Here is a 15,847-nt window from a genome sequence, read left to right as displayed (position 1 = left end):
CTCTGTAGTTTGTCTTTGTTTTTCTCCACTATGGTTCTTTTGATCACGTGGCTTTGGCCCGGGGACACCCAGACACCCTTGCTGCCAGAAGAATGCCCTCCCTCCGACAACAGACGCTCGATGCTGGCAGCTTCATGAAATGCAAGAGGGCCAGAACAGGCACATGGGCTGGGAGATCTCCTCAGTATCTCTCCTCCAGGCCACCTTCCTATCCCAGCCAGTCTCTGAACTGGCCATGTTCGTACCACGCACATAACACACTCAGTTAAAGACCAAGCAGATGCCTTCAAACAGCACCATTGAGTCTGATTCATTGTTGCCCGGGTTAGGGTTATTTGTAGCTTAGCAAATTGAGGAAAGCCAACTGATCTGGTTACTGATAACCCAGGGCAATAGGTTGGAAGAAATCAGAAGATGGGTTAAAGGACTAATTATGCTACTTGTGTGAACCTAGTCAACTTAATGTATTGTCGAAGGCTTTCACGGCCGGCATACGATGGCTGGTGTGAGTCTTCCGGGCTGTGTGGCCGTGGTCTTGAAGTTTTGTTTCCTAACGTTTCGCCAGCACCTGTGACTGGCATCTTCAGAGTGCAGGAGCACAGACAGGAGCAGTTCTCTCTGTGCCCAGGGTGATGTGACCCTTTTTGTGGGTATTTATAGAGATCTGAGGGGGAAGGAAGGGGGAGATTGGGGGTGTGTGGGTGGGGTTGGGTTACTGAGTGGCTGCTTGTTTTGGTGTCACCATCTGTGTGTATCTTCCTGGGGATTAGGCAGGGTTTTTTCTTCTACTGAATTGTTAACGAGGGGCTGCTGGGGGTGATTAGCAAGTTCACTGTGTGAACTGTTCACATGTCCTGGTGGTTGAGCTGAGTTCATTGACCTTTTGCAGGCTGTATTTTTCAGGATTGGTAGCCAGGTTTTGTTGATTTTTAGACTCTCCTCTTTTTTATTGAAACTGTGCTGGTGTTTGTGAATCTCAATGGCTTCCCGGTATAGCCTGGTATAGTGGCTGTTGGTGTTGTCCAGTATCTCTGTGTTTTCAAATAGGATTTTGTGTCCAGTGTGTTTGAGAGCATGTTCAGCTACTGCAGATTTTTCTGGTTGCTGTAGTCTGCAGTGCCTTTCGTGTTCTTTTATCCTGGTATGGATGCTGCGTTTTGTGGTCCTGATGTATACTTGCCCGCAACTGCATGGTATGCGGTATACTCCGGCGGTGAGGGGATCCGTTAGGAAACGTTAGGAAACAAAACTTCAAGACCACGGCCACACAGCCCGGAAGACCCACACCAGCCTAGTCAACTTAGTTGGGCCCCGACAGCCACGTCCTACTGGGTCTCCCTTCAGCTTGGTGCTGCCCCATAAGAATGAAGTAGTCCCCCAGATCTTTTGAGGGTGGAGACGATGGGAGAAATGCCCCAGATATGGACGCAAGGGGAACGTCCAAATTATGGCTGAGCGTTTGGAAGCATCCAGACGGATGGCTAACCATGCAAGCAAGGCAGTAGGGCTGATTGGTTAAATGCTCCCGGATGGACTCCAGCATTTGGGACACCTCACGTATTCAACTTGGCTGCACCAGGAGCTTCATGGAGGACAGACAGTGGAGGAAACATGTAGATCCAGTGATAGGGATGGCTCTAGATCTGGTGGGAGCATTTGCTTGTACTCACTGGTGAGGCTCACACAAAACGTTCATCCTAAAGCATCAGGAGCAGCTTTGATCCCACCGTCTCTGTATTTCTAGGCCTTTGAAATCAACTATTTGAAAGCCTTTAGAACAGCATTGATCAATCTCAGCAGCTTTAGATGGGTGGGCTTCAACTCCCAGAATTCCCCAGCCAGCAATGCTGGCTGGGGAATTCTGGGAGTTGAAGTCCACACGTCTTCAAGTGGCCAAGGTTGAGAAACCCTGCTCTCAGGCAACAGGAGATCAGCCTGAGAGCCTTTGCACCCCAGAGATGCTCTTGGATGGCACCGTCAGAATAAGGGGGGCTCCTCCATCGCCAAGAGAGCTGTGGGTGCCTGAAGCCTCTCTCATTCATGGGCTGGAAGGGGATGAAGGCCACATCACGGGGACACGGGCAGGGCATCCTTGGGCTGTGATGAGATGCCAGAGGAGAAGGGATATAAATGTTCTGCTCTAAATCTTGGCCAAGTTCCCTCCAAGCTGGCTCAAAAGAATTCGTGGGGAGCAGTTATACCTTCATCCAACCTTCCTCTTCCAACCATGGGGTGTCTTATTTTCTCAGAGGGGGGAGCCCGGTGGTTTGGTTCCCCAGCTTGGCATCGCTCCAAGGTCCCACAGGGAGGGTTCAGAGAGCTTCTGGCTCACACTGCTGTAGCTTCCGAGGTCTCTCGATGCAAGACACCCCTGATTAATGATGAGAAAAGCTGCCTCTGGTGCAGCAGAAGTTTTTCCACCTCCCACATGTTGGTTAATGGTTAATGGCTCGTTTTTCCCCAGCGGAAAATTTCCACCTGGCCCATGTGACACGAGCAGATGCTCTGAATCCAAAACCTGACTGCTCAGCGTCTCTGTGTGCACGCGCATGTGCTGTACACAGACAGTGTTATCACGCTGAAGGGTGTGCTATTTTTAAAATGTTCCAGAGCCACAGGCCATGCCGAATGGGCAATTTCAGCATCGTCCTAACGAAGTCTCTCCCTGGAAGCAGCAGATTTGATTACAGGTGGCTTTGCTGGAAATGTGCCGCGTTCAAATAAATGCATTAAAAAATAAGATATTTTTCTTCCTGGGATGCACGGGGCAGAGGGGGATGTATTTCCCTGCTATTCCGCCTTCTGATAACGTTAACCTGGAACGGCCACAACTCCACAAGGATCAGTTTGCTAGTCCAGGGCAGGCTGGAGCACTGGGAAAACCTCTTTGTCACCGGTGTGAGTTTGGGTGGGTGAACTGGGGGACTGGCCACAGGCCAAGGAACCCCAGATCAGAGCTGCCCCCAACTTTGGTGCTGCAGAGGCCAGAGGCTGAAGGGGTTAAAATCTAGGTCTTGCTTTTGAACAAGGGGCAAAGCTGGCTTAGCTGCAACCTGGGTCAGTTTTTCCTGCTTAGGATGTGGCATCACTGAGGGTTAGTTTAGGTGTTTAACGGTTTTTTAGTGTTTTTGTTAGTGTTAATGGCACGAACCCAGAAATGGGTAATTCCGTCTGCAGGTTCAGCTTCTTCGGCCAATACAGTCAGGAAGACCCTCTGCAACGTGGACCTGCCATGCAAAATGCCTGCGGGGATCCTATTTTCTTGGAAAAAATAAAGGGGCAAGTCTGAAAGAGGCTCAAAAGGATAAAACTTTGCCATCGTTTATGTTTATCGCTTTGCTTTACAAAGGAAAATTCAAGAGCAAACCCAAGGAAAACTCGACAAGAAGGCATATTCTAATAACAGGGTCTAAAATCAATCAGTATGCGTAACTTTATTTTAAAAGGATAATTCAGTTTTCAGATTTCTCACGTGAATGTGGAAGACTGTGCCTTAAGTGATACCATTTGCACGGTAAAAGTTAAATGGCCAAAATAAAGGATAAAAATGAGTTTTTGAAAAATAAATAACTAGAGCTGGTCTAGTGCAGTGTTTCTCAGCCTTGGCCGCTTTCAGATGGGTGGACTTCAACTCCCAGAATTCCAGCTGGGATGGGGAATTCTGGGAGTTGAAGTCCACCCATCTGAAACCTGCCAAGGCTGAGAAACGCTGGTCTAGTGGTGAAGGCTCCAGGCTAGAGAGCAGGAGACCCTGAGTTCTAGTCCTGCCTTAGGCACGAAAGCCGGCTGGGGGACTTTGGGCCAGTCCCTCTCTCTCAGCCCAACCCACCTCACAGGGTTCTTGTTGTGGGGAAAACAGGAGGAGGAAGGAGTACTAGGTGTGTTCGCTACCTTGAGTTATTTATAAAAATAATAAAGGCAGGATAAAAAAAAATTTCTAAAAACAATACTTCTAAAGGACAGCTTTCTGAAATAAAGGACTGTCCTCTGTAATAAAGGATGTTGGTCACTGTAAATATGCCCAAACTTTTTCAAAAGTTAAGGGAGAAGGAGGAACGGTAGAAGGAGAGGGACTTGGAGGGGTTGGGGTGAGACATTCACTGAACTGGATGTGTTTTACACAGTCTAAGCCAGTGTTTCTCAACCTTGGCCACTTGAAGATGGGTGGACTTCAACTCCCAGAATTCCCCAGCCAGCCATGCTGGCTGGGGAATTCTGGGAGTTGAAGTCCGCCCATCTTCAAGTGGCCAAGGTTGAGAAACACTGGTCTACGCAGCAGCATGGTTGGAGTGACTGGTTGCAACCGGTCACGTTCTTGCTGATCTGAACGTCATTCCGTCAACACCAGCCGTTGCCTGAAACGCAGCCCTTCCTCCGGGGCCGTTTCTGACCCGGGATGGTGAGCGATCTCCCCACCGGCTGGGCACCTGGTTGGGGACAGCTGGAAGAGGTACCGCACGACCGCGTTTGTGTTTGCAAGACATCTGCCCTTGCCAGAGCTTTGGGGAGAAGAGAGCAAAGCAAACAAGCCCCCCCCCTTCTATCAGGGCAGCTGGTGTGTTCCCCAAGTCATGTGAGTTGTGTGTATGTGTGTGTGTGTGTGGGGGGGAGCTCTTTGCCAATCGCTGTGGGAAGGTGGACAGCCGGCGGAGGCCTCCCCTGTGGATGGTCAGCACGATATGTTGCCAGTTAGGGCGGCGTATAAAAAGACGGCGGAGCAAGGCTGTTTCCCGTTTGCTGCCCAGTTTGGTGAAAATGAGGGTCCTGGGGCTCTTGGCGACTTTCCTGGCCGTCGCGTTTGGCACCGACACCTTTGAGGGGTAGGTAGACACGGGCATTGGATGGGAAAGGGCACGGCGGCCAGAGTGAGAATTCCCCCAGTGCCATTTTTGGTCCCTTAGCAGCCTCGGTCGCCAGGGCATTTCCCTGGGACAAATCTTGGACCCCCTTCCCAGGACCTCGGCAGTGGTGCTTCCAGATCGGAGTCTTACGACTCTTTTCAATATTTCTGTTAGCAAAATGCACTTTCTTTGAAAAACTTGGAGCCTGAAGGCCTAGACCCAGCGCTTTTTTAGAAGGTTGGTGGCTGTGTTCGGACCCCACGCTGAACCACTTCATCGCAGCTGCCTTCGTGCAACCTGCAAAGCTTGGCTGCTTTTAATCCAGGTTTCTTCAAGGGTTTGGGGGGGTTACCATGTTGTGTGAACCCAGCCTGTTTGGTTTAGTTTTGGGTTCAGGGATGGTCAGGAAGTGGCCGGTAGTTGGAGACCCAATTTGCACTGGGGCCCCGCTAATAAAGGGGTCGGGGGCCACCAGTTCCCAACCCAGCTTTAGAGGAAGATGTGTGGGAAAGGGATCCAGGGTGCGCTTTCCCTGCAGACGGTCCCTCATCCGATTCTCCTTTCACTAGAGCAGATTCCATCACGGGATCTCCAGGTCAGGCTGGGAAGGATCCCCCCAAGCTTTAACAATGCCCTGGCTGAAGAAAGGATCGCTTGGGGTGCTTCTGTCTTGAGCAGTTGGGCAGATCAGAGGAAGGTCTCATTTAGCACAAACATCTCTAGCGCGGCTGAACAGGTTTCTTCCCTTCTGAGTTCCTCCCGTGGGATTCTGCGTGTTTCCTGCAGGCCAGGAAGTTGGGCATGACCTATTGAAGGGGATGGCCTGGAAAATGATCCCACTCAACGGGTGGTGGCTGAACTTGCCTGGGCTTGGATGTTAAGCGGAGGCAAGGCCAGTCCGCAGTTGGATGGGAGGCCAATAGGAAATCGCAGCGCTGTAGTCCAGGCTGGGAAATAAATTAAACAAACAAACAGAAGCAGCACTGGAAAATCTCTTTTATCCTATTGAGAGAAAACAATATGGTCATGTTTCGGAAGTCAGCAGGCATCCAGGCTAATTTGGCTGAAAGAAGAGCTATTTTTGGAAACTGTTCTCTACTCCATAGGAGTCCCCTGCTCTTTGATAGTTAAGGAAAAAAAAGTGTTTTCTACAGCTAAGAAGTTGGCTTCTCGCTTTACAATGGCACATGCTGATGCAAACGGTACTCTAGTGCCACCTAGTGCCAGAAAGCAAGCATTACAACATCACTTGTGCCGGATAAACAGGGCACACGGGCCCTTTGCCGCGATTCAGAAACGGCTCCAGGACGGATGGGCCCAACCTCAGGAGGCTGGCTGCTTTGAGTCTGTGCATGCCTTGCTTCTGGCTCCTGGGCCCAACCCGCCATTACAGGTGCTTCCCCCATCCCACCCGGGATAAGGTTCTGCATCCTTATTTGCTAGAGCTGTGCCGAATTCTGGGTCTGAAAGGGAAAATGCAATTCCAAGCATGCAGGAGTGTGTATGTAGCACAACGCCTCTTTTTCTGAGATCACGCAGCACCCCAGAGGGCAGCTGTTCAGTGTCAGGAAAAGGCATGGCTGTTTTAGGATGTCCCCAACAGCTGCTACGTGCACACTCTTGCATGCATAATCACATTTTGCCCTTTGAATCTGGATCTTTTCATAGTTCTTTCCATCACGACATGCTGACAGGCTGTTGTTTCACATGGTCTTTTCAGTGCAACACAGGAATGGTGACTTGGAGGCTTAGCAGAAATCTCTCACGGCAACCCCTCAGAGTTTTTTTCCCCCTTTTCTGTGCAACCAGAGGACTGTGCACCACATAACCAAAAAAGCTTAGTGCCCCATAGAAGGTTGGGACTTCTGTTTCTATCACCCCACACAAGCTGATGTCCACTGACACAGAGCCGTGGGAATTTTATATCTATTCTTGCATCTATTTATTTTCTATCTATTAAGAGTGTTTTATATTATAATTTTAATTGATTTTAACTGTTCTGTAAACCGCCCAGAGTTGTTTCAACTAGATGGGCGGGGACACATTTGATATATAAATAAATAAATATAAATAAGTAAATACATTGTAATCCAAAAGATCTGCAAGTGACCAAGTTGCCTCTTCTTAACTAATGTTTTAAAAAAAAAAAAATTCATTGCCTCTGCAGTCATCAGGTGCTGAGGATCACGGCCGCTGATGAAGTCCAAGTAGAGAAATTGAAGGAGCTGGGAGCCCTGGAGGATCTTCAGGTACTGCTAAAAAAGAACTCTGCATATGATCTGTACTATGGGTTCCTTGTCTGAACTGACATGGAATGGTTCTCCTGTTTTGTTCTGTGTGGCTTTCCATTATCCCAGCTACTCCCACTGGTACCCCAGACCAAACTGTGGTATAATCCAAGAGCCAGTTTTCTGCAGGAAAGGTCATCTTGCCAAAAATTTTGTTTCTTCTACTGGCTGTGGGATAGATGAGCATAATTATGTTACGTAAGTTATGCAAGATGCATTTCAAAAGTTCATACCTGTCAATAACCTTTTATGTTCCTTCTCATTTTTATGCCCAGTTGGATTTCTGGCTAGCCCCAGTTCATCCTGAGCTCCCCATAGATGTGCGAGTCCCCTTCCCCAGCCTCCAAAGGGTCAAGGTCTTTCTGGAGTCCAATGACATCCAATACTCCATCATGATCAACAATGTTCAGGTTAGTGCTCTGACCAGATGAGAAGAGAAAGGTGGGTGTGTTGGCAACCTGAAAAGGACCTGTTTTGTGATCCCAGAGATCTGAAATCAGAACCAACCAACCATGGAAAAAATAATAATGAAATGTATCTTTTAGGCTCATCACCTAAAATGTAGTGTAGGGAGTTGGTCCAATCCCAGGGTTGAAACTGGAGTTAAGAAGGTGTCCTCCATAGACAATCAGATGTTTTGGGTCAATGCTGTGGACTGAATAGCAGCTTGAAAGGGGACCACTCTTCCATCAGATAGGTTGGCCTGCATGGCCAATGGTGTGGGGTTGGCTTTCCTTAAATTCCTGCATGGTCCTTGCTGGGCGAATGGGAGAATGGCTCTGATAAAAGCTACTTGATTGCCCCATAACTCAGAAGGATGGAGTGACTCCAAGGAACCCAGAGGAAATGCAAATCTTCTGCTCAGTTGACCTTTGGGATTGTTCTTGTTCTCCCCTTCAGAGATTGGTTGATGAGGAGAAGAGCCACATGATGCTCCAGCGCCAAGTACAAGAAATGTCACTTGCAACTTTTAACTATGCTGCTTACCACAACCTAGATACCGTAAGTACCGTGAATGCCCACTTAGGTCTTCACCCTTTTTAGGATCCTGAATAGTTTAACTCAGTGGTGGAGAAGACTTTTGGGACACAGACTCACGTAGATATAGACACCATTTTGGCCTTATCCCCCTCCTCTCTTTGCTCGCTAGATCTATAGCTTCATGGACCTCTTGGTGCGTGAGAAGCCCCTGCTGGTCAGTAAAATCGAGATTGGTCAGACAACTGAAGGTCGCCCAATCAACGTCTTGAAGGTAAGCCATCCCTTCGATGCTCACTGGTGGTGGACTTCTGGACGGTGACAAAGCAGCTGTGTTCATTCAACATGATTAACTAAGTCCCTTAAAACCCTAGTGGTTATGTCAGTGTTTCTCAAGCTCGACAACTTTAAGAGGTGTGGACTTCAACTCCCAGAATTCCCCAGCCTGGGGAAGTTGAAGTCCACACCTCTTAAAGTTGTCAAGGTTGAGAAACACTGGGCTATGCTAACTCAACATGCTAAGCTCGGCTAGTTTTTTTATGGCTTAGCCTGGCTTGGCTTGTTCAAAACAGTTTATGATTCCAAGTATTGCGCAAGTACAGAGAAGCGTTAATCTGGTATCCAGGTTAAACATAAGGTCCTAAAGCATCTTGCCAAAATACTTCTGGCACCAGGCTCGAGGTTTATTCACCAGGAGTGGGGGAAGTCTGCATTCCTCAGAACGGTGGCTTTGGGCCCAGTTTGTGCAGCTGTGTGCTACTGGGGCCACTGGGATGGATACGGTGAAACTGGAGCCTGACTGGGTTAAATGTGCGGTGCAGTGTGTGTCAGACCTGCACAGCAGCATCTGGGAGGTGGGAACTCCGAAATCTGACCATATTGAACTCCAGATCTTTCTTCTGTCCATCCCTGGGTTTACAGAAGGCTCTTCCCCTTTAGAAGCAAAAACGGAGTGACTCTGACCATAGATTGGGTGTTGGGGAGGTTCCCCAAAAGTATTCTCTGGATGCATCGGGGAGCCCTTCCTCTGCAACTTGGCTGTACACTGTGCAACGGATCTGTATATGCTTTCTCCTCTGAGATGATCTGTGACAGCTGAAGCCAGCAGAAATAGGAAAGGTTTTATTGCTGTGGAGAAAACTTTCTGATAATAGCCAGGAATCGTGCGAGGAATTAGCTAGAGAAGACTGAGAAAGTTCAGAGCGCATACGTTTATTTGGAACTGAAGCTGCAAGGCTTTGCGAACAGGAGGAAGGCAGAGTCAGGCCCGAGGGAGTTGTCTGCAACAGCCCAGAGTTTGAATCTCAGACATCCCATAAGCTGATCCAAACGCTTTTCCAAGAGAAAAGTCTCTGTAGCTCGGGGTTCAACTGTGGAGTCCCTGGTGCTCTCTGAGTTGGGTGGCTGGCTGGCAGACCTTTCATTACCATACCCGACTAGGCAGTGTCGCCAGTGCCAGGGAGCATCATCGCTAGGTCACACCGTCAGGGGCTGACGTAGCTTGATTAGGGCATCGCTTCCTTCTTCTCTCAAGAAGGCAGACTTTGCGGCTGACGGGCGTCCTTGGGCGAGGCGCCAGGCCAGAATCTGGCCCCTCATTGCTCGAATGGGTCTGGCTGCTCAGACTCAGCGTCTCCTGAAGCTGCTGGGGGTGTCTGATTTGGGGGTGTCTGGTTCCCTGCTGGCTCTTCAGGCTGACCTCTCCATCGGACGAACCTCTGACTAAGAGGACTCAGGCTCAGTCACGCAAGCTCTCCCACGTGCTGCCCACGTGGCCCTTAGGGGGCCTGGATGGAGAAGTGGGGCTCTCTGGCACCCTGTCGACTGCCACAGTATCATGTGGGGGGATCTAGCAGGTCTCTTGCTATGCTTGTGGCATCTGGGCACGCAGGCTTTGCACGGTGGTGGCAAATAGGTGAATCTGTTACGGCCAGAACTGCCACTGCATTGGGGGCATCTGTGGGAGGGGGTTAAAAATAGCCAAGATGGTGGGCGCGACTGAATGGTTGAAACCCCATCCCTTTTTTACATGCACAGTTGCATCCACCATTGTGACTTTTTTGACCCCTTCCTCCTGCAGATGCCCCTAATCTTGTCCACGGCAACATATATTTTGCTAGGTTGCCGGATGTTCATAATAGTGGTATTCCATGTAAGGGATGATTAAACCCAGGAACTCTTTTCCTAAAAATTCTGCTTTTTGGCGAGTCAGACCTCAGGATGAAACAGGGAAGAGATGGAAATAAAATTGCCATATTCTGCCAGCGAGGTTCTTGTTTTTCTTGTCCCCAAAAGTATTTCTTTCTTGTTGCAAAGTCTGCTTTTTCGTAGCATGGCGAAATCCTAGTCGCCAATTCGCCTCTCCCAGTCCGGTGTTCCTCCCACTGCATTGCACTACAGCTCCCAGGATTCCAAGCAGACGCTCACCAGCTGGGAATTCTGGGAGTTGCTGTCCAGAACATCTGGCAGGTCTGGCCCTGGGGAGATGCTGAGGAATTCTGAAGCCACGATGGTTGCTTGGATTAAGGCATCTGTTCTTCGCTTTGCACAGTTCAGCACGGGGGGAACCAACCGCCCCGCAATCTGGATTGACACCGGCATTCATTCCCGTGAGTGGATCACTCAGGCCAGCGGAGTTTGGTTTGCAAAGAAGGTACCGGCTGCGATTTCTGCTCCAAAGCGCACATTCTGTAAATGGGAGGACGGAAAGCTAAGCCGTAATATCTTTTGGTTAGATTAGTGTTTCTCAACCTTGGGAACTTTAAGAGGTGTGGACTTCAATTCCCCATGCTGGCTGGGGAATTCTGGGAGTTGAAGTCCACACCTCTTAAAGTTCCCAAGGTTGAGAAACACTGGTTAGATATTGATTATACTTCCTTTTTTCCCCCACAACCACTTTGTAAACCGGCTGGGCTGATAGCAGGATCTTCTCAGTCCTAGGCGAACATTTTCGACAGAAGCCAGATGGTTATCACTTTAGGGGGTCCTGCTCTGAGCAGGAGGGTGGGCTAGGTGACCTCTCAGCCCCCTTCCAACTCCCTGATGCTAGGAACCTGTGATTTGCCACTACACCACGTGACCCCTTCAATGGTTTTGGTTTAGTGGCGTGTGAACCTGTGTGTGACAGTTTGAATTAACCCAAGTATTATGTTCTGAAAGCCATGGTTTGTGGCTAAACACAGGGGTGAGCAGAGATCTGCAAGCTCTCTTTTTATGCACCCCGGGCATGGCCAGAATGGGTGGTGGGGCCCACACTATTGGCCTGCGGGGGCTTTTGGAGAAGAAAAGGAGCGCTCTTCCCCTTGCATTTCATCCCATCGCCCACTCTGCCTACCCAGAATAACAGGATGAAACCATTGCCCAACCTCCTGAGGTCTTCACCCCAGTGCAAAAGCTGAGCCCAGCCAATGGTGGTTCACTCAGCAATGTTGAATAAATCACAGCTTCATGGGGAGTGGGCCAAGAAAATCAAGATGGTGGCTGTGATTGCAGAGTCACTTGCCCCTTTGATGGTGTAGAGCAGACTTCAATGGCGTAGTTGTGGCTACCATCTTGTTTTTCCTGACACCGCCCCTCCCACACACAGACACCCCTGTTTGATTTTCCCGAAACCCAAGAAAAATGAGGAATTCCTAGCAGATCTCCACGCACATTTCATGGTTGTTCCATGCCTGCCCCCCGCTCCCCCTGAAAGAGCAAAGAGCTGGGCCCTGCCCCTGAGAAGTGGTCAATCTGATATTTCCTCAATTTGTTGCGCAACAGCTCCTGCAATTCTGGGAGGGTAGCAGGCCTCCGGGGGGGGGGGGGTTCCCTTAATACTGATCCAAGAAATGCACTGTAAAGCACATCTGTGGATGAAACGGAACCCGTTTTGATCTCCTTTAGATCTTTGACGATCATGGGAAGGATCCGTCTCTCACTTCCATCATGAACAAATTTGACATCTTCCTAGAAATCGTCACCAATCCGGATGGTTTTGCCTACACACACACCAAGGTATCTCTTTCCTTCATGGTTTGAAGTTGGTTTTAAACAAGGGATGCACTATGCAACATTTTAGCTTCAGTGACTTCTGACATTCACTGATGGGCATTCCTGACTTACAGAACCGTATGTGGCGTAAGACCAGATCTAAGAGAAGTGGGACATCTTGTGTTGGAGTGGACCCCAACAGGAATTGGGCAGCAGGCTTTGGAGGTAAAATGCTTTTAGGGGCCTTTAAGGTCAGAGCCAACCTTTTGTGACCCAGTGGAACAGCCCCATTGGAAGAGAGCCAACAGTCCGTGCATGGGATTGCTGGGACTTGAATGGAAAGGATGATCTGGGGAGGGGTGGAAAGAGGGGAGATGAGGTGGAGGAATGGTAATCAGATATGGAGATGACTTAACTTTGAGTGAAATAGTTACAGTAGCATTATAGGAGGTTATTTAGAAAATTGAATACAGCAACTGCTGTATTTAAGTTGCCTCATTTAGCAACTGCCTCATTTAGTGACTGTTCAGTTATGGGGGTGATGAAAAAGTCACTTTGTGACCAGTCCTTGCATTTATGATCTTTGCAGGTCTGTAAAGCCAAGGAAAGCTGAAGGAAGATTGTAAGCACCGTTGTGGTTTCACTTAGCAACTGCTTTGCTTAATCACCAAGTTGCTGGTCCCAATTGTGCTGCTAAACGAGGACCACCTGTAGAGGCAAATGCAAAATTATGGTCTTAGGAAATAGAATTTGAATGTCCAGGTGGATGGTGGATACCTGGCTTCATAACAGCTCTTATACAAAAAGGTCTTTTAATGGTGGTTGATTATAAGTCATAAGCTAGAAGCGTGATGTAGCTGCAAAAAAGGCAAATGCAAGTTTAAGCTGCAATTCTGCAATGAAAGGGTGAATTGGTGTGTTGGTTTGATTTGGAGATTTGGTTGGGGTTGTCCGAGTATAGGCTGGGAACACCAGGCGTTCATGAAGTGAACACTGTGTGACAACCTGTTTCCTGCAGGAGAATCTGGTGTGTCCTTTGTTACAAGACTATCACCTTCAGGTCTCTAGACTGGTGGTTCCCAGTCCACAACAGTCAAGGCATGGCCGGTTGTCCCTTACAGGAGCTGGCTCCAGTGGAAACCCTTGCTCTGACACATACCGTGGACCTTATGCGCAGTCAGAACCAGAGGTGCAAGCCATCGTGGATTTTGTACAGCTTCATGGCAACATCAAGGCCTTCATCTCCATCCACAGCTACTCTCAGCTTCTCCTCTATCCTTATGGTTACACCCAGAAGCAAGCTGCAGATCACCTGGAGCTGGTAAGTCTCATCAGAGCCATCCCTCCCATTTTTGCTCCCCATCCTATGCTTCTGATCTTTCCACCTGACCTACTCAATCCTCTTTTAAGCTGCCATTTATTACTGACACATCCTGTTCTGGTCTTTTCCGGATATGGTGGTCCTGTTGTCTGGGGACTGGGAGAGGTGTAATTCTTGGACAACCCAACAGGCTGGGAATGAGCAGCCTGATTTTTTCTCATCAAGACTGCTTCTTTCAGCTGCCCATCCCTAAGTAAAGCAAAAACCTTGTAAATCTCACCCTCTAACCTTGGGCCTCTTATCTCCTCGCGTGTCTTCCCAGGACGCTCTCGCTAAGAAGGCCATCACGGCTCTAGCTTCCCTCCATGGAACCAAATACAGATATGGCAGCATCATCAAAGCAATCTGTAAGTGACAGAAATGAGAAGCCAAACACCATTTTCCAGGCCAAGAGGGGAATCAATTATTCAACTGGATGTACAGTTTTATCAGGACTACTTAGTTGCCATCTGAGTCCATAAGGGTGGTTGGAATCCAGTAGATCGTTGCAGGCACCATCGTTGGTGACTGTCCTTGGGTCACTGGGACTCCTGGATCATCTTCTGTGGCCAACTGACTCAACGCCATCCAGTACAGCACATTATGGTGGTGAGGCCATTGCCTGTTGACCATTTTTCTGGAGTCTTCCCGGGAGACACATGAAGTTGGCAACCTGGCACTGCCTTTTTCATTCTCTTTCCTCCCAATAGCTGGGGGAGGGATAAAACCAAAACAGATAAGGAGATGGAGTGGCTGTGAGGTCTAAGACATCATCTATGCCACAGATGGGGGGAAAAAATCCCCTACCAACTGCTTGGATGACATGGTTGGTAGTTACTGGTTTAGCTCCCATGCAGCTGTAGGACTAAATCTAATCCCTTTAGGGCTAATTGACTCGGTGAGTTGATCCAGTTTTCCTGTTTGTAGGACATGCTGTCCTTCTCCGTGACCCAGTTAGGTGTATTGTGCAACAGGGTGGAGAAGTTTGTGTGGAAAAAGTCATTTTGGGCCCCAGTGACAAAATGGCCACATCCGCACGATATCCTCAGCTCGGTTATGGAACTGACCCATTTTCTGCCTTTAAATTATAACCTTGAACTGCAAGTTAATTAAACAGGTGAGATTCACAGAACATGTTAAGAAATGACAAAGTAAAACCCATGAGAAGGTGATGATTAAAACTAAGCTTATTAGGTAACATATTTATATACCGCATCATAGGCTAAAGCATTGCAGTTGCAAGATTTGTAACTAACTTGGTTAAAGATGTTGTGTGAACTGCACCTAGTTAATTGGCTAATGTATTCACTGGGCGAGATGGAGTTCATATTTTCACAGCATGGTCTAATCCAGGGTTTCTCAACCTTGGCCCCTTTAAGACGTGTGGACTTCAACTCCCAGAATTCCCCAGCCAGCATATGCTGGCTGGGGAATTCTGGGAGTTGAAGTCCACACATCTTAAAGCGGCCAAGGTTGAGAAATCCTGGTCTAATAAGGGAAGTTGGTCTTTCCGGCTGTAAATATTCATCACGTTACACAAATGCTTAAGTGAAATACAAAAGCATTCAACTAACATAAATGCCGTGGGTTGCAATATAGATGGTAGCCAAATTATTTTATGGATGTCGAACAAAGCTGCATTTCTATTCTGCCCAACTCCTGAGACACCCAGGAGAGAACGAGTATAACCAAAACACTGGAGGGACATCCCTTAAAAAATGGGCACGTTTTAGCGGCCCACGCTGAAGTATTTTCAGCGCTACCGTGGCCATGCGTATTTCTGGCTGGGATAACCAGCTGCCTGGAGAAGTTGGGGGTGACTTGTGGGGAGCAGGGGCAACACTGGGAATTTTGAGGGCATCAGAGGCCATCTGACTTTTGCAACACCAAGGGGTGCCTCTGGCACCTGCCGTGGAGCTCAAACGAGGTGTCACGGCAGCGGGGATTGCGCGGTCACCATTTTGACTTTTGCGAACCCCCATGGACCCCCCGCCTTCAGCCCCAGCGCAGTGGCACCGCCTTTCAAAAGGGGTGCTTTCGTTCTGCATGTCTTTTTTAAAAGGGAGAAGGCAACAGAGATCGTTTTCACGAGCTTGTTTCTTTTGCGTCCCTTTTCCCGGCTCTAGACCAAGCGAGCGGAGGCACGGTTGACTGGACCTATGACCAAGGCATTAAATACTCCTACACGTTTGAGCTGAGAGACGCGGGCCGTTACGGGTTCTTGCTCCCGGCTGACCAGATCGTGCCAACCGCCGAGGAGACCTGGCTCGCCCTGATGGTCATCATGGAGCACACGCGGGACCACCCGTACTAAGGCAGGGTGGCTGGGCTCGCTGGAGACGGCCTCACCCCAGGCCATCTGGCCCTCAGTAAATGTCTGGAATTCACCCAGGGGTGTCTTCTGCCTG

The 15,847-nt window shown here is 48.9% G+C and overlaps 1 protein-coding gene across 1 annotated transcript; it reads left to right on the top strand.

Moving 5' to 3' along the window:
* The first annotated feature begins 4,711 nt into the window (after nt 1-4,711).
* Nucleotides 4,712-15,826, top strand: CPA1 (carboxypeptidase A1). The gene is made up of 11 exons (XM_007435987.3): nt 4,712-4,820; nt 7,009-7,090; nt 7,405-7,539; nt 8,030-8,131; nt 8,280-8,381; nt 10,659-10,760; nt 11,993-12,103; nt 12,214-12,304; nt 13,201-13,400; nt 13,723-13,807; nt 15,566-15,826. The coding sequence occupies exons 1-11, from the start codon at nt 4,756-4,758 to the stop codon at nt 15,751-15,753; spliced, it is 1,263 nt and encodes a 420-aa protein (XP_007436049.1). The 5' UTR covers nt 4,712-4,755; the 3' UTR covers nt 15,754-15,826.
* The last annotated feature ends 21 nt before the right edge of the window (nt 15,827-15,847 follow it).

The sequence above is a fragment of the Python bivittatus genome, unplaced genomic scaffold (assembly GCF_059951505.1).
Source record: "Python bivittatus isolate LINGU-HERP-01145 unplaced genomic scaffold, Pbiv_v1 ctg000330_np1212, whole genome shotgun sequence".
NCBI lineage: Eukaryota > Metazoa > Chordata > Lepidosauria > Squamata > Pythonidae > Python > Python bivittatus.
Note: the sequence above shows the minus strand (reverse complement) of the source record. Positions and strands in the feature narration are given on the sequence as shown.

What these genes read in the sequence shown, in the direction of transcription:
- CPA1 (XM_007435987.3), top strand. Translation starts at nt 4,756, where the DNA reads ATGAGGGTCCTGGGGCTCTTGGCGACTTTCCTGGCCGTCGCGTTTGGC. An exon ending in TCATGATCAACAATGTTCAG is followed by an intron (nt 7,540 to 8,029) that starts GTTAGTGCTCTG and finishes TCTCCCCTTCAG; the next exon opens with AGATTGGTTGATGAGGAGAA. An exon ending in CTTACCACAACCTAGATACC is followed by an intron (nt 8,132 to 8,279) that starts GTAAGTACCGTG and finishes TTTGCTCGCTAG; the next exon opens with ATCTATAGCTTCATGGACCT.